This window comes from Talaromyces proteolyticus (assembly GCF_021365285.1).
Source record: "Talaromyces proteolyticus strain PMI_201 chromosome Unknown BGW36scaffold_12, whole genome shotgun sequence".
NCBI lineage: Eukaryota > Fungi > Ascomycota > Eurotiomycetes > Eurotiales > Trichocomaceae > Talaromyces > Talaromyces proteolyticus.
The window spans coordinates 321,301-343,273 of record NW_025764288.1 but is presented as its reverse complement, the minus strand read 5'-3'; the positions used below and the strand labels follow the sequence as shown (position 1 = coordinate 343,273).

The 21,973-nt window shown below is 46.4% G+C and overlaps 9 protein-coding genes across 9 annotated transcripts; 7 read left to right on the top strand and 2 right to left on the bottom strand.

Annotated features, from left to right (window-relative positions):
* The first annotated feature begins 14 nt into the window (after positions 1-14).
* On the top strand, positions 15-1,107 carry BGW36DRAFT_387879 (40S ribosomal protein S14). The gene is made up of 4 exons (XM_046217175.1): positions 15-268; positions 322-394; positions 477-637; positions 701-1,107. The coding sequence occupies exons 1-4, from the start codon at positions 199-201 to the stop codon at positions 850-852; spliced, it is 456 nt and encodes a 151-aa protein (XP_046067313.1). The 5' UTR covers positions 15-198; the 3' UTR covers positions 853-1,107.
* Positions 1,108-1,564: 457 nt separating this feature from the next.
* Positions 1,565-2,956, top strand: BGW36DRAFT_305159 (AAR2 family protein; the record flags this gene model as incomplete). The annotated part of the gene is made up of 1 exon (XM_046212044.1): positions 1,565-2,956. The coding sequence occupies one exon, from the start codon at positions 1,565-1,567 to the stop codon at positions 2,954-2,956; it is 1,392 nt and encodes a 463-aa protein (XP_046067312.1).
* Positions 2,957-3,335: 379 nt separating this feature from the next.
* On the bottom strand, positions 3,336-4,030 carry BGW36DRAFT_431776 (putative 40S ribosomal protein S16; the record flags this gene model as incomplete). The annotated part of the gene is made up of 4 exons (XM_046221027.1): positions 3,336-3,626; positions 3,699-3,770; positions 3,890-3,912; positions 3,985-4,030. 4 exons carry the CDS (start codon positions 4,028-4,030, stop codon positions 3,336-3,338), a joined length of 432 nt encoding a protein of 143 aa, XP_046067311.1.
* A 239-nt stretch (positions 4,031-4,269) lies between these two features.
* On the top strand, positions 4,270-5,283 carry BGW36DRAFT_349079 (mitochondrial 54S ribosomal protein YmL23). Its single transcript, XM_046213280.1, has 3 exons — positions 4,270-4,433; positions 4,486-4,846; positions 4,931-5,283. Exons 1-3 carry the CDS (start codon positions 4,413-4,415, stop codon positions 5,071-5,073), a joined length of 525 nt encoding a protein of 174 aa, XP_046067310.1. The 5' UTR covers positions 4,270-4,412; the 3' UTR covers positions 5,074-5,283.
* Positions 5,284-6,722, bottom strand: BGW36DRAFT_387866 (urate oxidase UaZ). The gene is made up of 3 exons (XM_046217174.1): positions 6,271-6,722; positions 5,564-6,210; positions 5,284-5,509 (listed from the first exon to the last, which is right to left on the bottom strand). Exons 1-3 carry the CDS (start codon positions 6,408-6,410, stop codon positions 5,388-5,390), a joined length of 909 nt encoding a protein of 302 aa, XP_046067309.1. The 5' UTR covers positions 6,411-6,722; the 3' UTR covers positions 5,284-5,387.
* A 1,188-nt stretch (positions 6,723-7,910) lies between these two features.
* On the top strand, positions 7,911-11,939 carry BGW36DRAFT_304886 (putative cytosolic regulator pianissimo; the record flags this gene model as incomplete). The annotated part of the gene is made up of 3 exons (XM_046212018.1): positions 7,911-11,477; positions 11,535-11,701; positions 11,756-11,939. 3 exons carry the CDS (start codon positions 7,911-7,913, stop codon positions 11,937-11,939), a joined length of 3,918 nt encoding a protein of 1,305 aa, XP_046067308.1.
* A 775-nt stretch (positions 11,940-12,714) lies between these two features.
* Positions 12,715-14,621, top strand: BGW36DRAFT_272657 (PUA-like domain-containing protein; the record flags this gene model as incomplete). The annotated part of the gene is made up of 2 exons (XM_046210161.1): positions 12,715-14,212; positions 14,452-14,621. Coding segments are annotated over 2 exons (1,668 nt in total), but the record flags the coding sequence as incomplete, so codon positions are not given.
* A 1,198-nt stretch (positions 14,622-15,819) lies between these two features.
* Positions 15,820-16,414, top strand: BGW36DRAFT_431771 (uncharacterized protein; the record flags this gene model as incomplete). The annotated part of the gene is made up of 2 exons (XM_046221026.1): positions 15,820-15,871; positions 15,936-16,414. 2 exons carry the CDS (start codon positions 15,820-15,822, stop codon positions 16,412-16,414), a joined length of 531 nt encoding a protein of 176 aa, XP_046067306.1.
* A 2,204-nt stretch (positions 16,415-18,618) lies between these two features.
* BGW36DRAFT_349068 (RTA1 like protein-domain-containing protein) lies at positions 18,619-19,900 on the top strand (the record flags this gene model as incomplete). Its single annotated transcript, XM_046213279.1, has 2 exons — positions 18,619-19,316; positions 19,382-19,900. The coding sequence occupies exons 1-2, from the start codon at positions 18,744-18,746 to the stop codon at positions 19,898-19,900; spliced, it is 1,092 nt and encodes a 363-aa protein (XP_046067305.1). The 5' UTR covers positions 18,619-18,743.
* Positions 19,901-21,973: the final 2,073 nt, after the last annotated feature.

Sequence of the window (21,973 nt, the reverse complement as noted above, 5' to 3'; positions counted from 1 at the left end):
CGGCTTCCAGGGTATAAACTGCCCCACCGACATTCGCTTGGGGCAGTCTGGCTGCGCGGGCCAATCAGCTGCGGCGAGAAATTTTAGGGCACACCGTCAATTTCGCAGGCAGAGGTTATCTGCGATAGGTGCCGGTGATGCTTCAATTTTCTCTTCCATATTCCATCCATCCGACAATTCCAGTCCACGACAATCAAGATGCCTCCTAAAACCAAGAAGACCGCCCCTGCCCAGGAGAACGTCTCCCTCGGCCCTCTGGCTGGAGATGGTATGATCCCACTCGCCTTGATAGCCTGCTTGTTACTGACTTGATTTGTGTAGGCAAGCTCGTTTTCGGCGTCGCCCGTATCTTCGCCTCTTTCAACGACACCTTCGTCCACGTTACCGATCTCAGGTGCGTAGCCCCTTACCAACTGACGAGTCTGCACTCAGATTTGCGTGGTGATATACTGAACTCGGACTAATCGTGATAACAGTGGTCGCGAAACCCTCTGCCGTGTGACCGGTGGTATGAAGGTCAAGGCTGACCGCGACGAGTCCTCCCCCTACGCTGCCATGTTGGCTGCTCAGGATGTTGCTACTCGCTGCAAGGAACTGGGCATCAACGCTCTCCACATCAAGATCCGCGCCACCGGTGGTATGTTTACATGGACTAGCTCGCAGAACATGAAAACAAAAAGATAATCTAACCTGAGTTTAGGCAACGGTACCAAGACCCCCGGTCCCGGCGCCCAGTCCGCTCTGCGTGCCCTGGCTCGTTCCGGTATGAAGATCGGACGTATCGAGGATGTTACTCCCACTCCCTCCGACTCTACTCGTCGTAAGGGTGGTCGCCGTGGTCGTCGTCTGTAAACGTGTGCAGACGCTTTCCATACATGGAATGTGTACCAGGCTGTTTATGTGCTGGGACTGGTTTTATGTATGGACAACCTGCAGGCCTTTTGGCTGGCAATTGTGGATGGAATAAACGCGAAGAACGGCAGTTCCGCCTGGTCTTCAGATTTCCTTTTTACACAAAAGTTGACTTTACATGGGTATTTAACGGTCTGCTAGTTTATGATGTACTAGCTGCTGATTGAATGAATGAAAGTACACAACTCTCTTACACTTTTTGTAGTCCTTGTAAAACGTCCAAAGTTGTAGGAACAAAACTTTATGTTGATGGCTAAATTATTAATTGATATATCCGCCCACGTACTCTTTAACCTATAGCAAATCGCGTTGGAGATTCTTGAAGAAGGCTTAGTTCAGTATACTAGGAGTCAATATTTGAAAATTAATTGACCTAAAGCCTGTCGCTAGATAACATTTCGGAAATGTGGCGGACTGAAATATGCAAAATGCTACTTTTCCAAGTTGAATCGTGATGCGGGAGACCACACCACTTCTATAACCTTCAGGTTCTCCGCAGACGTCATAAAAAAAATATCCGCTCTACCTACTTTTCACTGATGTCAACCACATATCTTTCCTAGACATATATCCTTTCTACGCCAACGAACCCCGATGTCTCATGCCACGCAATCTATTGAGCAATAATTAAGACCCAAAGTGTGTCTCAAACATGTCCAATTTCCAACCCCCTCCCACCGTCCTACTCCCCCACCTCCCCGCGAAAACCCTCGTCGGTATAGATCTATTGAGCTTCACGTCGACGGAGCAATTCCACGGAATCACCGATTTACCTGCTGGCTGGCATTTTTTATACACTGGCACAACTTCGAATTTCTCGTTGCGGTGCGGGGCGTGGTTCTATGTTGGCGATATTACACACGTCGAGCATACACATGCACAGAGCCAGAACGACGCCCACGACCAACAACCCATTGTGAGAGCGCAGGGGTGGGAGGTGCGGATTTGGAAGTGGAACGGAGAGACAGAGACCTTACTGCCCATGCTCAGCAATACGGATGAGAATCGTCTGGAGATTATGCGCTCCAAAGCGAATCTCGGACGGCTGAGGCAGATGGGGGCTTTGTTTGGGTACAGATCCGAGCAGGCGCAGGAAGGAGATATTAGGCAAAGTGACTGGGGGAAATTGACGGATCGGTTGTCGCCGCAAATCCTGTCAAGGATAGTGGGTGGTGAAGCGCATATTGATGACGACGGCCGGCCGAGTTGGAGTATAACCTCCGCGAGCAGTGCGGCGCGAGACGCGGAGCATATACCGGGGCTCGGCGCCCAGGAAGCATCCAACGTAACTGGGAGATTCGGCAGTGAGAAGGAAGAAAAGGAGTTACAGTTTCTCCCCGTTGATTTGAAACGGACATGGCGAGAGGGCGCAATCGGACGAGAGAGGACCGAAGCGGCGCAGGACAGATCGTGGGCGTTGGGGGATTTGATACAGCGGTATAATAATACAGGGCCATCGTCGTCAGATCAAAGACAGGGAGAGAATCATATACTCGGAGAACTGCAGTTTTGTTTCCTGATGGTGTTGACGCTGATGAATTACTCGTGTCTTGAGCAGTGGAAGCGATTGCTAGGATTGATTCTCACCTGTCGGATGGCGATTAGAGAACGAGAGGGGTTTTTCAAGGATGTGCTGGAATTATTGCTATTACAATTACAGCATTGTAGAGATGTTGAAGGGGGTTTGTTTGAGATGGATGGAGATTATGATGGGAATTTTCTGAGGAAATTATTGACCGGGTTTCGGCCATTGATGAATGAGGCCTTGGATGGTGTGGCTGATTCTGTGGTGAAAAATCAAATGGATGCTCTAGAGCAATGGGTACGGGCAGAATACGGATGGGAGTTGCGCAAGGAATCAATAATGCGTCGAGGTATGATGCAGCTTGAAGATGGTGAGCAGGTGGAATTGGTAATGACGGGTGCTGACGAAGATGATGAGACTGGCGAGTATGCTCCTGTGATTGTTGATACGGGCGAGGGTGATGGTACTGCTGCATCTGACGCAGATCATGATATAGAGATCAGCACACCTGTAAATTAATAAGGAAAATGTAATATGAATCCTTTAAAAACCAGTGAAGTCAAATCGTGTGATATCATTTTCTTTGGATACAACAATTAAATTCGTTGCCCAGAGTCCTTGTCTGAACCTATACACACAAGGCAAAAAAGAACCTCCCGGGATTTTCCATTTTCGAACATAGGAACCTGACGCTTAAGAAAACAGTGGATGACTCTCTATTCCGCAACCCGGGAAATGAACAGAACCCAAGAGCCATCGTCCTCCCATAGCCATTACCACTGCGACGATGCAGTCGGTCCACATTTTCTCCAACATTCTTCTATTCCACCGATATGCACTTCTTCCCCAGACGCCCGCCAAGAAACAAGAAAAAAACGAAACGAATTTTTCTGATCCTTTAACGGTAAGATTTCTGGTAACGAGCGCGAGCACCGGGACCACCGAACTTCTTGGGTTCGGCCCGTCGGGAGTCGGCGACGAGAAGTGTGCGGTCATACTGGATGAAAGCCTGCTTGAGCTGGTTCTTGGAGTGCTCATCGACGAACTTCTGGTAGTAGGCGACAATCGACTTGGCAATGGCCTGACGGATGGCGTAGATTTGAGAGACGTGACCACCACCGCTGACGCGGACGCGGATGTCGACACCAGCGAACTTGTCGAGGCCGACAATCAGGAGAGGCTCGTAGACCTATATGTCCGTATGAGAAATCAAGGCCATACAACTATAAACTTTCGTTCTTTAATCGACGACAATGCGTACCTTGAAGCGGAGAATCTCAGGCTTGACGAGCTGAAGAGGCTGGCCGTTGACCTTGACGAGGCCCTTGCCTTGCTGTAAAAAAACACATCTTAGCGACAGTTCTTTGGAAGGAAAAACCAAAATAGTGTAGTATGATCCTCGCGCCGCCTTCATTCACACCATATTTTCTTCTAGGAGAGATTCGTTCGTACCTTGCAGTGGGCGACCGCAGTGGCTATAACAACAAAAAAATTAGTCGCGAATCCGACTTGACCAGGACATCAATCCTCAGTTGTCAAACACTTACCGGTCTTCTTCTTGCCGAAGCATTGCACACTCTGTGTAGAAGCCATGGTGAATATAATGGCTTTGCCGGCGCAAAGAGAGTGTCGTTTGGATCGTCGTCGTCTTGTCCCTTCAAGATGAGAAATGAGCAATGAGCGGGTGTGCGGGCTTTCGCTTAGTGGCCCGCTAGCTCTGGCTAGGGTTTGTGTGTCGTCCTAAAGTAGACTAGTTATTATCATAATCACGTGATCAAGTGCCAAGCATCAACTCCGTGCCTGTTCCGCAAAACCTCATCCAAATAATAATAGTGCTAGAGGTATATTTCAACCGGGCGAATTCGCTGGTCCTGACAGCTTCGAGGGCCATTCTCTTTCTCAGCAGAGCTTTTAGCAGGGCTTGTTTTCGTCTTTGGAATTTCTGCCGCATAAATTGTGGTTCAATCAAAGCAACATGTCGCAGACAATCGGAAGGGTCAAGTGCCTCGCATCTCACAGCTCATCATTATACTGACATTACGGCTTAGACCCGTCTCGCCTACTCGCGGACATGGCACCACATCGACGTCGGCGCAGATGACCGCTCCCTTGGCCGATTGGCGTCATCAATTGCGGTTTTTCTCATGGGCAAACACAAGCCCATCTACGACCCATCGACTGACTGCGGCGACTACGTTGTTGCTGTCGGCTGCCGCGACCTTTACACAACGGGCAAGAAACGTTTCCAGAAGAAATACTACACACATACCACTCGACCAGGTAGCTTGAAGAGCATGACAATGGACAAGATGTTTGAAAAATGGGGTGGTGGTGAGGTTCTGCGGAGAGCAGTAAGAGGCATGTTGCCCAAAAACCGTCTGCGAGATAAGAGAATGGACAGACTGAAAAGTAAGCTACTCATTTCCTCACCGTGTAATGGGGCGTGGTTGGATGTTGTATAAAGGCTCAATTGCTGATTATCTGACCCTACAGCATTCGAAGGCTTGGCCCATCCTTACAAGAAAAATATCGTTAAAATCAACGGAAAATCCGTCCTTAGCAGCCTGCCAGAAGTTACTGCTGCTTTCAAGGCGGAAAAAGACGCGGCAGAGAGCTCTACCTCCACCGTGAATTAAATTATTCACGCAACCTGTTACATACCATTAACTCAGGTCTTGTCTACTATTCTCTTGTTTTCCTAAGCGCATGGGCGGAGTCTTGGTTTTTTCTTTCTTTCTTTTCAACAACTTTATTCAATGTGCGCTGTACGATATGGATCTAAGATCTTCCTTAATTGGTTGCATACTTTGTATACTATAAGCACCTATGAGAAACTTATAGATTTCAATTGACATATTTAAATCTTAATGCAGTAGTAACAGTGACACAAACGCATTCAAAACTCCGGAAACCCCCTTGAATGGATACATAGAGAAAAGGGATTACATGCTTATAGCTTTGCTGTGGTCGGCCGTGTTACAGTACATTTGATGAGGCCGTTCGGGCCCGATTGAGGCGCATACACCTCAGCATCTTTACCAGTGTTTTTGAGGCCTTTGTGCCATTTCAAGTCTAGAAATACCGTTAGCAATGACTTTCCACAATCCGACCAGTTAAAAAACTCACCAACTTCAAAGTAATGCTTGTTTGGCAAAGCATAGTCAACCGATTCAACCTGTGGCACGACTTCCAAGATCTTTTCAGCCATATTGTACATCACAGCCTGAACACTGGCACTATTCTCCTTCGCGAAAAAGTCGAGAGTGATTTTACGTGCAGCACTCCAGGCATGGTCGAACCGCGCGGTGTCGACTTTGACTTCGCTCAAGCTGGAGAAAAGCTTCCATTTCCAGGTAGCGTCTACTTCGGTGCTCAGAATCCGGTCCCAGACCTCTGGCAACGTCGTGTATTCATCTCGCACGAATCCCCAGAATTCCGAGCCGGTGCTTTTCAAGACGTGCAGGCCCGAGATACTGGAGGCAATCTCGATGCCCTTTCCTTCGGTTACGTCAACTTGCACATTTCGAGTTTCGGCGCCATCCCGCAGGAATGAATGTGGGTGCGGCTTGCCGTCGACCGCCAGGCGGGTCCAGCGGTGCGTGATGATGTTGACATGGGCCACGTGGATGTGCTTGTACTTCTCGATGAAGTGAGTGCCGATGATAGATCCAAAGAGCTCGGGTGGAGTCACTGGATTCTGTTTGGCGAGAATGAAGATGGTGTTTTTGATCGAGTCTGTGGCAACGACAACACTGTTATCGGCCTTTGTGTAGCTATTGGACTTGTTAGGTATGCCGGAAACACATTAGTTATGGCGAATGAAGCTTTCTCACGAGACATCAATGTCCCCTTCTAAGAGGCAGCACACGGTCATCTCTGTAACAGTTTGCACGCCGGTCTTTTCATCGCGATGGACCTTGCACACGCGAACATTGTCCTTGCCGTAGCGCGCAGCACCCAGCTTGGAGGCCATGATAACAGTAGTGATTTAGATGGAGGGGTGAAGGAGAAGCTGCACGGAGCTAAACAGATAGAGAAGAGTAGATCAGCGATAGAACTCGGATTCTAGCAGCTGTTAATTTTACTGATCAGCTTCCAAGGTCCAGAAAGCGGGTTGACGAGATAGCTATATACATTAGCTGACTGACGGACTATAGCTTATCTCCCGGGCGATTCGCCAATGAGGCATCAACAGAGGTGGGGGTAGAAGGGTTTCAGAATTACCTGTACCGAGTATTTCTTCGAGAATTGCCTACGAGCACTATAAAATTTTCAACGTATGATGCACGGGTTTAAGAAGAGATCTCTAAACAGAACCAAATGACTATCTGCAGCTCTAAACGCGATAGGGCTTCGGCCACCTCCGAAGCCCGCAGCACCGGCCGAGCGCCTAGGCCGGTGCCCGCCTTCATGGTGCATTCGGCCCATCCCGGCGATTATTTAGTCTGTGCTGCTGAAGTATGAACTATGAAGTATATTTAAACTATTAAGTATAAAGTATAGAGTATGGAGTATAGATAGTGGACTATCTCCGCGGTTTATTACTTGGTTGGAAGCCAATGTGCCACAGCCTACGGCGTAGTTAAAATATGGCCATAGACAGAGTGTTAGGAGCATAAACCTACTGTTGTTACTGTTGTTAGAGTATAGTTACGTGATTTCTACGGCTAAAAAGTAACCGCTTTTCAGTCAAGTGGTTCATAAACCAAACAGCTGTTTTGTTACCAATTGACTACCTACAGAAAAGCGATCTACGGCGCTAAGGTACTCCAGGGTCGCCTTGCGTGTACATTAAAGTGATGATGGCCCAGCAAAGGCAGCTAAATATCCTATATATATATAGCGGGCATATGTACATGTACTACTAGTCGACGATATCGAGATTCCCTGTACATGTAATACAGAGTCGGTTACTGTAAATTGTCTTCAGTACTCATGGCTCAACTATATGTGGCGGTACTAGAACATGTGAATTCATGTTGTTTTTGAGATTGACAGTATGTTGAAATGTTTCTATGAGTAATTGTACGCATATACCAACGCATCACGTGAGCCATGGCGGCGTCACTGCCTCAGGCGCGAATCTAGAGCAGCGCCAAGGCCGGCATGGAGGAGGAGTACCAGGACGCTATTATTGTTAGTAACTGCTGATCGGCCACCGCCATTTCGTCCCCAAATCGGACTCTATAGCATGCTTGATTTGTTGCATTAACCTGCTGTTTGCTGTTTATTTCCTGAAACGCTAATGGCAATGAGACCAATCCCGACAACTATTTTGCGCTAAGACACAGTGTCATATCTGCCGAGCAGTGGTAACTACAACCAGCTCTTTATGGTTTACTGCAGCCTGGATTAGAGAGACGATCGCTAATGACCTTGTATCGCAACCAGCTCGCCTATCGATGCGATCCTTGCCCCCGGCCCCCCTTCTCGCCAGGTGAAACGCGTTGCGCCCGTCGCATGGAGGTAACCCATGGCGTCAGGGTACAATACTGGCACCTCGGCAACACCGACTCAGCATCGAGCGTTGGGCGAAGGGAAGCCGTTTGCGAGGAGCCAAGAAGAGAACACGCCAGCTGCAAGTTTGAATGATGCCGCCTCACGAACAACTCGTAACGGGCGCTCCGCCTCAGGTGGGAGCAGCTCTATTAGCACCCGTGGGGCTTCGCTGGTACCATCCACAACACCAGGAAGCTTCAGTGCGGAACTCAAGAGCAAGAACAATTTGCGGAGTGTGACTCCTCGTCCCGACACAGGGTTCGCAGCTCCCAGAATCACCAACACAGTAGAAGAAGATGAAGTTGGGAGCAATGCCACTGAACTGCGTCAAGCAGCCATTCGAGACCGAATTGCAAAGGAAATGAAGATAAAAATAGGAACGGAAAATATGTTGGAAGCGTTACTGGCTAAGAATCCGAAACAAACAAAAGAACAGAGGCTAAGGGTTGAGTCGGAGTTGAATTCTTCCAATCGAAAACTCGCAGAGTTGCATCATGAAATGGAGGAGGAGTTGCTTCGCGCACAATACCCATCAACACCGCCCCGAAGTCGGCTTTCAGGATTATTCCGCGGAAGTCCAATGCGATCCCCATCGCGCGGTACAGATTCAGTTGATGGGGAGGTAGTAGACCCAGATGCAGAGACAGAATCTCCTACATATGTACTAGCCGAAACCCTACAGGCTTTGGAGTCGGAAGGAATGGCGCCAGACTACTACGTCGAAAGGGCAAATAGCTTGGTTGACTTGTTCAAACGCCATCCCACTTTGAAGTATGACCTGGAGTGGTCCGTCTTCGGTCAACGAGTGCAGATGATGCTTTTGAGCGATAGCAGGGAAGTTGTAGCGGCAGGTTACCGCTTGACACGGTACGCTATTGCAGATAGAGCTTCTATCAGGACTATTCGTGCTTTGCATACGGATGAGCTCGTCACGCTGTCTTTGGTCAAAGAGAGCAAAGCGAGCATTGAGAGAGAACAGGCGTTAAAATTTGTGAGAGCTTTCCTGGATGTTAAGGATGGCGTCCATGAAATTTCTCGTGCCGTCGTTAGAGCCATAGTATCCGTCGCAGAGCATCATGAGGATCGCTTGCGAAATATTTCTATAATGACGTTGGCTGAAATTTTAACTAAGGACCCGGATCTTCTAACATATTCTGGAGGCATGAGTGCTCTCCATGATGCCCTGGCCGAAGGAACCTTTGGTGCTTCAGAAAGTCTCATAGGGAGCTTCCTGCACATTATGGACGCCCCACACAGGCGAAAACATCTCCAAGGAGGGCAGGAGCTCGAGGCCGTTTTGACATCATTCACCGACTCTTTCTCAGATACAGCCCACTCCGGGCGCCTGAAGTGCTCCGCAAAGGCTATCTCGGCAATGCTGAAGACCTGGCCTGGCCTCCTTGTCCTGGCAAGAGACAGATCGAAGCCGCTCCGATCTTTGCTCGAATCATTGAATTACCCCGATTCACAGGCTCGAGAGCTTATATTGGAATTGCTCTTCGATGCTCTTCGAATTAAATCGCCCTCGTGGTCTTCGTCCTTCCTTGCTGGCCGACGTCTAACAACATATGGTAGGGTGTCAAATCTCCGATCAGAATCGGACAGCAAACAGCTACGATTTTTCAACGAGAACGACAAAAATAGAATTGACCTCACGATGCACTTCTCTGCGTTAATATTGGCAACTTTACTTGAAGCGAACTTAATCAAAGCGCTATCGGGTCTCATCGAAGTTGAGACAAATCAGGCTATTAAACGAAAAGCTACCCTGCTATTAACAGAGGTACTAAAACTGGCCCAGCACTCTCTCCCTCAATCTGTCAGCTCTGAGCTTCAAGTACTACCGAAGTTATTGCCAAGTGCCATCAGATTTGATGTTGACAATCACGAAGCTTCTACCTCAATCATTTATCAGATCGAAAGTATCAATCGTACTCTGGCTCGATCTGGGTCTATCTCAGGTACGTCGGGAAGGTATGCGGTCGTTGATGAAGATATATCCGCATCACTATTATCCGGGGAGCCGGCGAAGAACAGACTTAACCCAGCCATGGACGAAACCCAGTTTAGAAACTACATTCTCGAAACACAAGTCTTGAATACTGTTAATTACGTCAAGTGGAAATGGGACTTGATTCTGCGTATCATCGAAGGCCCTCTTACTAACCCCAAGCGACTCGATGAGGCTATCAAGGGCTCGAAATTCATGAAGCGTCTCGTGGGCTTTTATCGTCCTTTTAAGTACAGATTCTCCATGATCCCAAATTCTAAACCAAACCAGCGGTATGTGCGTGCAGGATGTGCATTGTTGCGCACTCTAATGCAAACATCAGAAGGAGTAAAATACATCGCCGACAACAAACTGCTCCGTCAAATTGCAGAATGTCTCGCACAGGTGGATCGTATGAGTGGCCTTACTTCTGCGGCTCCTCTTTTTTCTAGGGAGCAAATGGCTGGTACTCTAAGCGGCGGTTATTTCGCGCTGCTTGGTGTTTTGAGCGGCGATAAACAAGGACTTTATATGATGGAGAGGTGGCACATGATCAACATGTTCTATCATATAGTTGATCTCAAAGATCGAAGTGACTTGATCCAGGTGCTTCTTGGGAACATGGACTTTTCTTTAGAAAGTCACCTCCGAGTTCTATTGTCTAAAGCCCTTACTACAGGGACTAAGGATATTCGCATTTTCGCAACAAAGCTCTTACGGAAGTACGCAGTTGGCAGTCATTTGTCTGTTAGCAATGTGAATTGGGTTGTTCGTCTGTTGGTAACCCAGCTTTATGACCCGGACGTCGCTGTTTGCGAGGTTGCTGTGAAAATTCTTGAAGAGGCTTGCAACCAACGCGAGTACCTAGAATTCGTCGTGAAATGTCGGCCCTCTCTTGACCACCTTGGAGAGATTGCGGCGCCCTTACTACTTCGATTTCTTTCGACATCAGTCGGCTATCATTATCTCGATGGGCTCGATTATATCACACAGGAGATGGATGACTGGTTCTTAGGGAGAAATGACGCCTATGTCGCTCTTGTTGAAGCTTCACTTTCGCGCGCCTACGTGGACCAGCCTCGAAGGCACACCTTCGCTCCTGAGGATGTAGTCGAGATGCAAGACATTGGCATTGTACCACCCCATTTCTATCGAGAACTTGCTCGGACTTGGGAGGGTTGCAAGCTGCTTGAGCAGTCTGGTCACTTTCTCGAATTCGCGACTACTATCCGAGATTTTGAGCTGAGCGAAGAAGATCCTGAAGCGCTTTTGAAAGTTAAGGGCTGTTTGTGGGCTGTGGGGAATGTAGGGTCTATGGAGCTAGGAGCGCCATTCCTGGAAGAGACTGAGATTGTGCAAAACATCGTCGATATTGCAGAGAAAGCAGACGTCATTACCATGCGAGGTACGGCGTTCTTTGTTCTCGGCCTTATTTCACGTAGTCAGCATGGATTGGAAATGCTTCACGAAGCGGGCTGGGATGCTGCAATTGATCAACGCGGTGACTCGCTAGGACTTTGCCTGCCACGAAATTTGGAGAGGCTGTATTCTGTTAGTGTCCTGGCTCGAGTTTTATGGTTGTGATAATACTAACCCATTGGCAAATAGCTACCCATTGTTCGAAATGAACGAGACAAAGACCTAAGACGGTTATCACGGGAAATATTCAAAGCAGCATCGACTGACCCGGAACCCCAAAATCAACGTATCCTAAAGTTGATTGTTGATATGGGTAATACAGTCTTGTCTAAGAAAGCCGCAGCTGATCTTCACGCGTAAGTCCTGACATTTTGTCTCTCAAGCTGTTTCGTATCTAATTCTCGCTATAGTCTCAAAACAAAGTATCCCGACCGATTTCATCAAGTCGATCTGTTCCAAAAGACTCTCACTATACTCGAAAGCCACCATTTCCGTCTTCCAGCCCGACGCTTTGCATTGGACTTGTTTGACAAGAGCGTCATGAGACGCGTTGTCCTCGAAGAGGATTCATGCTCTGATTCCGACAGTGCCTGAAATCTTCCATTCGACTGTGAAAATAGGAGATGTATGCTGCTTTATATGCCTATGTTACCTCCTAATCTAAGCTGAAACTCTTTTATTTATTCCGGTTGACTGGATATATACCCTACAAATCTTTGTTTTGCTGTTTCAGCTGACGATCATTATTCTTTTTTGGCGATGTTTGTTTCTGCATGGGGTTTGGGATACTACTACATATGAGATACATGACTAGTGACGTCACAGGGGATTTTGTGGCTTTGTATGCATATCAATTGACGGTTTCTGTATAAGTAGAGGCAACAGCAATGGATGCGCAATATGTTGTTTTCTATTACCCCACCAATTTACGACGGATGTAAATAGTTCATGCGACGCACTGGGAATGTTTATCGGACCGTAGTGTGGAGAGCCTGCCAAAAGCCTAAATCTAATTGAACCGATCTCCACCGCCCCGACGCCCAGCTCGACAGCGACCCACGATCGTAGGCACCGATGTCATCATAACCCGTGAGTGTTTAGATGTCTGTTTATTTTCATTTTATCGCCATTCTCTTAACCCATACCCACAATGTATGGTGGCCGTGACTGTCCTTGATAGCTGCTTCAAGCTGCCTCAAAACTCTGTTGCTTATCATCCATGTCCAACCCGCCCGATACTGGCCGGGATTGTTCCGACAAGCCCCGGCCAGCTGCATCTGGGCCGGATGATGAGACGCGTGATAATGATAGTGGTAGTGCTATCACCGCACCTGAACGCATCGATCAAGACGTGACTGTGTTTGATCCTTATGCGGTGATAAGTCTGCTTCAGTGCCGAATATGTTCGCTGCCTATGCGCACCCCCCTTCGGCTGCCGTGTGGAAACACGATTTGTCGCGCTTGTCTTCCGCCAGTCAAGAAGCGAGAGGGCATTTCGTATCCTACGGACCAAGGGCGAGAAGAGGGCTTTTTGTGTCCGTGGGAGGGCCGAGGATGCGGGTCGTCGATTGAGCACTCAATGGGGGACTGTGGCGTCGATGTCACGGTCAGCAAAATCATGGATGTTTTGGACAATGTGCTCGCTAATAATATCGACCGGACTATGGCTCCTGTGCAGATGCAGTGGACGTCTGCTAGTGCTGATAATAGCACCGAGGAACCATTGGTCGTCCAAGAGGCAACTCTTCTCCATGGACGATATCTAGGCACGTATAAGTTGATGAAAGAGGGAGGACTTCAGCATGATATCGACAATGTTACTTATAGACACATGAACTCAGAAGACGAGCAAAAAGCTTCCGAGCTAGACCGCTTAGTTGTTGGACAGCTGAGAAGAAATATTCAGAATGAGCTTGACTGTCAAGTGTGCTATGGGCTGATGGTCGATCCACTGACATCTTCGTGCGGACACACATTCTGTCGCAGGTGTGTAGCGCGCGTATTAGACCATTCCAACCTCTGTCCAATCTGCAGACGGAAGCTATCACTTCCACCAGCCCTGATGACCGAACCTATCAACAGGATTTTAGACAATCTGATAAGCAATCTTTATCCCGAAGAAATAGAATCGCGAAGAGCAGCGATGCTGAGTGACAATGTGCTTGGAGAAGACAAAGATCTGCCTTTATTTGTCTGCACGCTCTCATTTCCATCCATGCCTACATTTCTGCATGTCTTTGAACCTCGGTACCGTCTGATGATCCGTCGCGCGTTGGAAGATGGTGGACGCAGGTTCGGCATGGTAATAAACAACTACACCGACGAGCCACAGGGTAATATTGGACAAACACAATTCATGCAATACGGCACAGTCCTCTCAATTGACAGATTTGAGTTACTCCCCGACGGCCGCAGTCTGTTGAGTGCTGTTGGCGTTAACAAATTCAGAATCGTTGATTGGGGGATATTAGATGGATACTATATCGCAAAGACCGAGCGCGTAGACGACATCAGTCTCGCACAGGAGGAAGACCTAGAGAGACGCGAGATGGCAGCAGCCGCAACATCCACGACCGTTCAGGACTCGAATGGCGATTCTAGCGATCTTCCGCTAGAAGCCCTGTCGACGCAGCAGCTGATGCAGCTCTGCATGCAGTTTATCGAAAGAAGACGCGCGGAATCTGCGCCGTGGCTACATCAGAGAATCTTGATGGCGTATGGTCAGCCACCGAGCGACCTGGCCTCTTTTCCCTACTGGTTTGCTAGTGTTCTCCCAATCGCTGATGAGGAGAAGTACCTTTTGCTGCCTTCAACCAGTGTACGTGATCGACTCAAGATCGCGGCAAGGTGGACTAGAAAGCTCGATAGTATGGAATGGTATATTCATATTTCTCTCATTGTCATATTCATAACTACTAACACCGCTGACTCTGCTTTAAAAGGACAACATCAACATCCACCTGCGCCGTTTTGTGACTCCTAATGCCTCTCCTGCTCATCGCCATCTTTTTGGTTACCATTGCCGCGCCGGCTGCAGAATTCACGTCTACCAATGTATCTGGGTCTCTGACACCCTTTTCACTATCCTTTTCTATTTCCATTGGAGGGGTGCCACCACCCATTACTTCCCCTGCGAAAGATATCTGGGGTGCATCGACACGAGACTCGGTTATGTATATCACGCAGACCATTGTTATAGGCGCCATTGTATTTTTACTGCTGGCGCGATTTACTGGCCAGCTAGCGCAAGTCGTGCGTTTGAGACGGAGGGAGGCAAGGAGGGGCCGCATGGGAAATCGGCATATATAAGAAGCAAGAAATCACAGAAGTCAGGGTGGACCCGTATTTGGCTTGCAGTGCTAGTTACTCGGTGACTTGCATACAAGAGTTTTGGTTTACTTTTGATGTTCCAGCCGTTGACACTACTTATAGCTTTAAGGTACGCAGTTATTGCTGTCAATAGTATATAGATATATAGTATGAATGTATGATTTAATTTGAAAGCTTAGTTTTTAATAAATTTGAAAAATCAGATTAAACCAAAAAATAGTATTAGTACGAGTTGTGAGCAGAGAAGGTAGTTTGTGATCCCTAAAGTCGTTAGATGGCATTCTTTCTGGATGATCCGTCTCTTAAATACACTAATATGGCAAAAATTTAAATATAATATTAAGATTTTCTGCCTTTCATCCGGATTTACACCACAAGTACTTCATAATTCCAGCCCCAACCGCCTTAGGCAACAAGGCACTGCCCAGCCAAACGGTCCCACAAAGAGGCCCCCAAGTAGTAGATTATTCCTCAGAGCCTCTTATCCCTCTTGAATAGCGTACTGGAAGGCTGTGCAAGTCCACCTGTCAATATTAATGAAATTGTCGGGTTATTATTTTTCTTTTTTCTTTCGTTTTTGCTGAAGATGACAGAAGGACAAGGTTTAGATATAGGATATGCAGGCCATATTTCATATATTTCATAGGTTGCTACCTGAACTTATGGGGGAATAGCTACTCGTAAATTTTAGTGCCCAGCTCGGTAGTTATATACGCAATGTCACCTAAGGTCAGCGGGCTAAATGGATCTTCTGAAATCTACCTATTCAGGTCTTTAAAGTACGACTATTCTCCGCTAGCCAGAAATAAAGGAACTGACTGGAGGCTAGAAATAGCAGCCGAGATTAAGAGATTACACTGGTTTCTCTGTACGGGGACCCAATTATGGAAATAAACCGTGGGATTAACAAGGATCGACAGATATCAACCATTTGTTGCATTAATAATGGAGACCTATGTGGATATCTAGGTTGGATATTGCGACAGACAGCACGGTCTCTCCCGCTCGCTGAAATTTAAGGGCAGATTGTGTGATATTTATAGTTGCTCAATAAATACATAAATAGATTATCAAATGCCGCATGGATTCCAGCTTCTAAAAATCTGTAAACAACTTTAATTCAAGCACTCTGTCTACAACCAAAATGAAAAGCGTTATATCACTCGTTGCTCTGGCAGCCACATGTGCGACTGCTAGTAAGTTTAGTTTTTGATATTTACTGGTAAAGTACTTACTGAAAGTTGATCTAACTTCTAAAAGTCCCAGCATCCCGCCAATCGTTCACCCTTACCACCAAGTCCAATGACCCCAGTCTAAACAATATCGCATTGGTCGACGCTCGTAACTCCGAAAATACTATTGGAACTCTCGAGACCATACCCAGCAAGAAGGAGAGCCCAACTGTCTTCTTCCTCGAAGCCGGAACAAAGGGTCGTCTTGTAACTAAGTCAACGACTGACAACTCACTACGTTATGCCTGGGGATGGGAGCCCAGCGACGTGGGTTCCATACAATTCGATAAAATAGGCGGCGCCGATGGTACCATTTATTATCCGAAGTTTACAATCACGTCTGACAATTTGTTGGTTCCTGGGGGCAACTATAGCGGCATTGGTTGGAGTTTCTGTTCGCCAGATTCAGACTTTGTAGCAGCTGATACTAATCTTGGGGGGCCGATTTTTCTGGGCCAGGACGGATGTACGGCTCTCCAAGGGTTGAATGTTGTTGCGTCAGACTAATTTTTGGCTTATGGCCGTCACATGAACTACGTTTAAAAAATAGTTGCTCTGCCGCACAAAAGCCAGCTCATGCAGAAATTTCTTACCTTAGATTATCCCAATAACTTCAATTTAGATAGGCAAATGACCAATTCTTGTCTTTTTCTAACATTATTCCTTTATTTATCCACAATAATAGCGTTATGTTCGCTGTTACTTTAGATTACTATATTATTTATAATTGAAATGCGTGCTCTGGTCGTGTTCTGTCTAGAACCAAATGAATAATGAGAGGGTACATCCCAAGCGATCAAGACAACAGGAGCCGCCGCAACATTAAGGTTGAAGGGTCTCATGGTAAAGCTTTAACGCTGACGGTATGTGCATTGACGATGATGGAAACCCACGCTACCTTGAATCATTAGTCAGGATAGACGGTGCTGGAGCTAAGTTTATGCTAGACGCCATAGGTCAAAAAGCCCTAACTCCACTACATATGTACTTTGCACCAAATCAGCACGAGCTATCGAAATGGCGTAGATTATTGTTCTTCGGTCAATGTGATGCATGCCAATCAGGGTACCTTGGAGGTGTGCATGCAAGTTATACTGATTTAGCATTTCATAATATCTTACAAGCTGCTTCGCGGATGAATCATTCGTGGAATAAAGTTGATATAGTGGCCAATTGTACAGGGCTCGATGTGATGCATGCTGGCTAGGTGGTGTCAAAGACAGATTTGTGACACTAGCCGGAGAACAATTTGTGATGGTTCGTAACGATGCTAGAACGATGCTCAGTATATCTGGCACAGATGACTGTGACAACGAAGCATGCTATATCTTGACAAGAGCCGCAGCCGGCGGAACAGTCTTGGGCAGTTGTTATCGAAAGGGAAATTGGAATTGATGCCAACCTCGCGGTCAGTACCGTGAAGAGGGCAGTGGGCCTGTACCTAGCATTAACTAACAGTAGAGGAATCTAGCATCTGGACTTTATCAGACATTGCCTAGGATTGAGGTCGGTCCGTGAAGGGGGAGCTAGAGTTGAGAAAGAGCGCTTTAGTGGGACATGGGTTGTATTATACGATATCAGCCATCCTCTGGATGCGCATAAGTTGCTATGAAACTTATCGAAAAGTACTAGGGTCTCGAGCATGTATCTGAGCCGACATGGGCTTCTGGATGACCAGCAGAAGAGAGGAATTACAAAACCAATGCCGATTGGTGCAATGTGCCCAATTCGGTGGAAGCTCTATCTATTTAAGAGATTTCTTTCGCCAGCTAAATAGAGAATATCCTTCGGATTTGTTTGTCTATTCATTTTGATGAAATTGAATGGAATTTAAAATATAAACCTTGACGTCTTTCATGATTCATGGCTTGATAGGAGACAGGAGACTTTTAATAGAGTCAGAAATAGCGAAAGCTCGCCAGATATGAAACTGCTGTTATTTCTACGATGCTTGTTCTTCCTACAAATTACAGTACGCGGGTTACATTTTGCTTCCTCAGATACACTCCGACGAGAAGTTAACCAGCGTAAATCATGCCTGAATGGAATTTTTGATCACAGCAGAAGCGCGTAAACTATGCCTCTCTGAGAATATAGTTACGCTTGAGCCCTCCGTCTTACATTCTATGTGTATCAACGCAATCTTATCGTAGGCAGCCACGTTACTGGATACTCAAACCAATGGAGAATGATTGTCCTGCAAAATTACCCGGCCGGTTTTCTTGGCAAATTCAAACAGCGTAAGCCATACCTAAATGAGATAATATCCTGGAGAATCCAATTAGTTAGTGGACCTTTTCTTTTATAAACATAGTCTATATTATTGAACGCGCGTAAACTATGTCTCTTTAGTAACTATGTCTTTTTAGTAATGCGCTTGCATTTCAGCCTTTGGTCTTTCCGAAACATAGATCTCTTCTATCTAAAAGGCTAGATGTCAAGAGTATTGCCCTTTGATTGGATGCGTATCGTAGAATCGTAAGATACGTATCTCCGTGACTGAGTTCGGACATGTCATCCGAAGTCCGCAGGGTAAAATTTCATTTTTATTCCTTCTTTCAACGTTTTAAAAAATCTGTTGCCTAGTTGCAGACCAGATAAAAATATTAATAGATATTGTACAGAGTAAGGGCAATACCCCGCTTAAACGAGGCTGTATCAATTAATATGTGTCACTTGATATATACATATATATAGAAGTTATGGACCTTGCCAGATTTCATTGTCTAAAAACTCCGAGTATTCAATTAAATGTTAGCGACGAATACCCCAAGTTTGCTTCACACACTCTTTACCAGGCTCCAATCCATTCTCAAGATATAAAGTTACAACCCTCATGGCTCTCGATCTCAGCCAGGCAGGTGTCATGACACCATTCTGGCCTGGCACGAACCTAACATCCGAGCATGATAATCAATGCTATGGAAATGTAACCTTGTGTTTGAATAACGATATTCTCTGCACTCTATCGACCTGCGATCTCACTCTGGCACACTTTACATATATCCCGAATTTGGGTGGGAATGCTTTCCTAGCCGCGCTATTCGGCGTGTGTGCTCTGGTGCAGCTCGGTCTTGGTGTCCGTTACAAGACCTGGGGTTTTCTTATAGCTGCTATTTGCGGTTTGGCCCTGGAGGTAATTGGATATGCAGGCAGGATTATGATTCACCAGAATCCGTTCGACAAGAACAATTTCTTGATTTATCTTGTGTGTCTGACGATCGCACCGGCTTTTCTTTCTGCTTGTATCTATCTTTGCCTGGCCCGCATCGTTGTGGTCTATGGTGAGGATATTAGTCGCTTTAGGCCTCGGTTCTACACCATTGTCTTTTGCACTTGCGACTTTATTTCTCTCCTTCTGCAGGCCATTGGCGGTGCGATCGCATCTATCGCTAACGACTACGCAACCGTAAGTATTTCCTCATATTTTAAATCTATTAGCTAAACCAAGCTAATTCTGAACCGCGTGTATAGTCTCAGATGGGTATCCATATTATGATTGCCGGTCTCTCGTTCCAGGTCTTTTCTCTCGTGCTTTTCATTGTCCTTTGCGGCGACTTTGCAATGCGTGTTTGGCACAGCCCTTTTCACTGGGATATGACCCACAAAGAGCTTTTCGAAAGCGCCGTCTTCAAATACTTCCTCGGTGGCCTGGCCCTCAGTACTTTGACGATAACGATACGATCCTGCTTTCGTGTGGCTGAACTGTCTGGCGGTTTCCACGGGTCTCTGGCCAATAACCAGTCTACCTTCATGGCCCTCGAGGGTGCCATGATCGGGATAGCATCAGTGTGCTTTACGTCTCTCCATCCTGGCATCGGCTTCCGAGGAACTTGGGCCGATGCGAACTTCAGTTTCTTTCGCGCGAAGAAACGAATTGTCGATGCAGAAACAGAAACGGAATTGGAAACGAAGGTACCCTCATCATCAACATCGGAGGCTTTTCAGAACCCAAATGATTTGGAGATACCAGGTAGACAGTCGACACCATGAGTAGAGACGGATCCGACATAGTATCCGAAGGTCATTGGGATGAGGTTAGTTCGGTATCGATATTGAGAAGAATTTACTTTGCATGTGCTTGGACTATTCTTCTCTTACAAAAGAAGCTTCACACTTGTTCTAGATTGCTAGATACCGACCCTTCATATTATTCTTTATTTTCATTTCTTCTATATCTCAAACTCGAAACTCTGTCCTCTATTATAACCTGATACATTAGATCTATCAAATACTCAAACTTGTAGAAAACCCGCAATGAAATGAATAGTATGCGCACCATGTTCTTCGCCAGCTGTCCGGTTCTCTGCGTTAAATCCCGTGCGAAGCACGTGTGGTTTCCAAAACCACCCAGGCGTTATGGCAAGACTATTTTTGCCGAAAGTATAGTAACATATTGTTCTGGAATGGCCAGCCACGCAGTGTGGAAGAATGGCTGGAATTTGTCCACAGTGGGTATTTTGATCCACAGATAGCCTAGAGAATCGGGAAGAAAGGATCACAGCAAATTTCTTTCTAGAACCTTACCAAAAGTAGGTTCAAATCACACGAAAGAAAACTCTAGCGATATTCCACTCATCATTGATATTTATTCAAAACGCTCTCACGTAGCAAGTCGTTAATATTTGGGAACCCCCCCCCCCGGCCCCCTTCTTTTTCCCCCCCCCCCAAAACATGTTAACTATATAGATTTGAATTCTCAATTTCTAGCCAATAAAAATATTAAATCATTTAGTCGGTTGAGAGATTCCGCTATAGGGGGAAGTTTTTAAATAAAGTGGCTGAGAAAGTGATTTTGAATGTTATAAGATATTATTATTGCCCCGGACGCAGTAAGGACTATCCAACACACGCGAAAGCATGCTATGTGCAGGGAAATAGAGGAGGAATAGTAGACGGCGCTCGGTGATTCGCACCGGCATGGGTTCGGGGACATCACGGGGATTACAGCATGAGTTTGGCATGCTGGCCGCAGTGAGATGCATGCGCAGTGAAAGAAATATCGTAAGATGAATACGACTTAGGGTAGATCCAGGTATGTCAAACTACTTGGTGTTTTTGTTAGCGTTGTTGGTTATCTTTCCGTGTCACAGCCCCGAGCACACCCGCTGTCACGGCCTTAGGAACTTGGGGTTCAGGGTTGGCTGCCCCCTCATACAAGCGTTGCATCTATGAGTGGGCCCTTCGACGTTCATGATGACATATCAGTGGCAGTCAAACCAAGCATTAAGCTTAGTGCAACATTGTTCACACGAAATTACGATACCAGCGGAGGACATGATACAGAGTCGGGCTGACGTTCGAATCAATGTTACCGTGAAGATAGGCTTATGCTCACTCCCTCTAGACGCAAGGGACGCATGAGTGAGACCCAGGTCAGTGAGTCTAGACCCGCTATTCACTCACTCTGGTGCGATCTGTCAAGCATGGGAATGACGCCATGATCCTAGTTCCTCGTATATTGCGCTACCTCAAGTTCCCGTAGATCTTAGCGTCATTGCGGTTCGAGGTCAATTAAGAGAGTCAACTAGTAAAAGTTTATTTCACTAACAACAACACGATCTCTGAAGAAAAAAAGCAAACAATTTCTTCTAATCTAAACTAGGATGTACCTTCCGCTAGAATCCTCTTGCCAAACCACGACACGTAAGTGGCTATGGGATCATAGACATGACTCCTCAATTCACCCAGGGTATTACCAAGAAACTTTAATAACAACGGTAATTTTTAATTTATCGCCATCCCGATACACTTTCTAGCAGATTGTAACCCCAGTCCCCCGATATAAAGTACTCACTTTGTAAGGCTATTAATAAGACCTTCTGTCATTTTCTTATGACCTACTTCAATAAACCGTAGCCCTTCTGCAGACTTTACTGTTAGATCAAATCCGAGTTGTATTTCAGCTATTTAAACATATCCCAAAAGTGTAGAGACAAAACAGCTGTCTATCTTTGTCAATATCAAATAATAATGACGCGAGCCCTCTACAAAAATCGAACTTCCACTAGGGATAAACAGATCCACAGAGAGTGAAACCCAACACTAATCAACGTTTATCTTGTG

Bases quoted from the DNA above. Each gene is read 5' to 3' on its own strand.
- BGW36DRAFT_387879 (XM_046217175.1), top strand. From the start codon at position 199: ATGCCTCCTAAAACCAAGAAGACCGCCCCTGCCCAGGAGAACGTCTCC. The intron at 269-321 runs GTATGATCCCAC...TGATTTGTGTAG, and splicing joins CGGCCCTCTGGCTGGAGATG to GCAAGCTCGTTTTCGGCGTC. The intron at 395-476 runs GTGCGTAGCCCC...TCGTGATAACAG, and splicing joins GTCCACGTTACCGATCTCAG to TGGTCGCGAAACCCTCTGCC.
- BGW36DRAFT_349079 (XM_046213280.1), top strand. From the start codon at position 4,413: ATGTCGCAGACAATCGGAAGG. The intron at 4,434-4,485 runs GTCAAGTGCCTC...ATTACGGCTTAG, and splicing joins TGTCGCAGACAATCGGAAGG to ACCCGTCTCGCCTACTCGCG. The intron at 4,847-4,930 runs GTAAGCTACTCA...CTGACCCTACAG, and splicing joins GAGAATGGACAGACTGAAAA to CATTCGAAGGCTTGGCCCAT.
- BGW36DRAFT_387866 (XM_046217174.1), bottom strand. From the start codon at position 6,410: ATGGCCTCCAAGCTGGGTGCTGCGCGCTACGGCAAGGACAATGTTCGC. The intron at 6,211-6,270 runs GTGAGAAAGCTT...CAAGTCCAATAG, and splicing joins GAAGGGGACATTGATGTCTC to CTACACAAAGGCCGATAACA. The intron at 5,510-5,563 runs GTGAGTTTTTTA...CGGTATTTCTAG, and splicing joins CAAGCATTACTTTGAAGTTG to ACTTGAAATGGCACAAAGGC.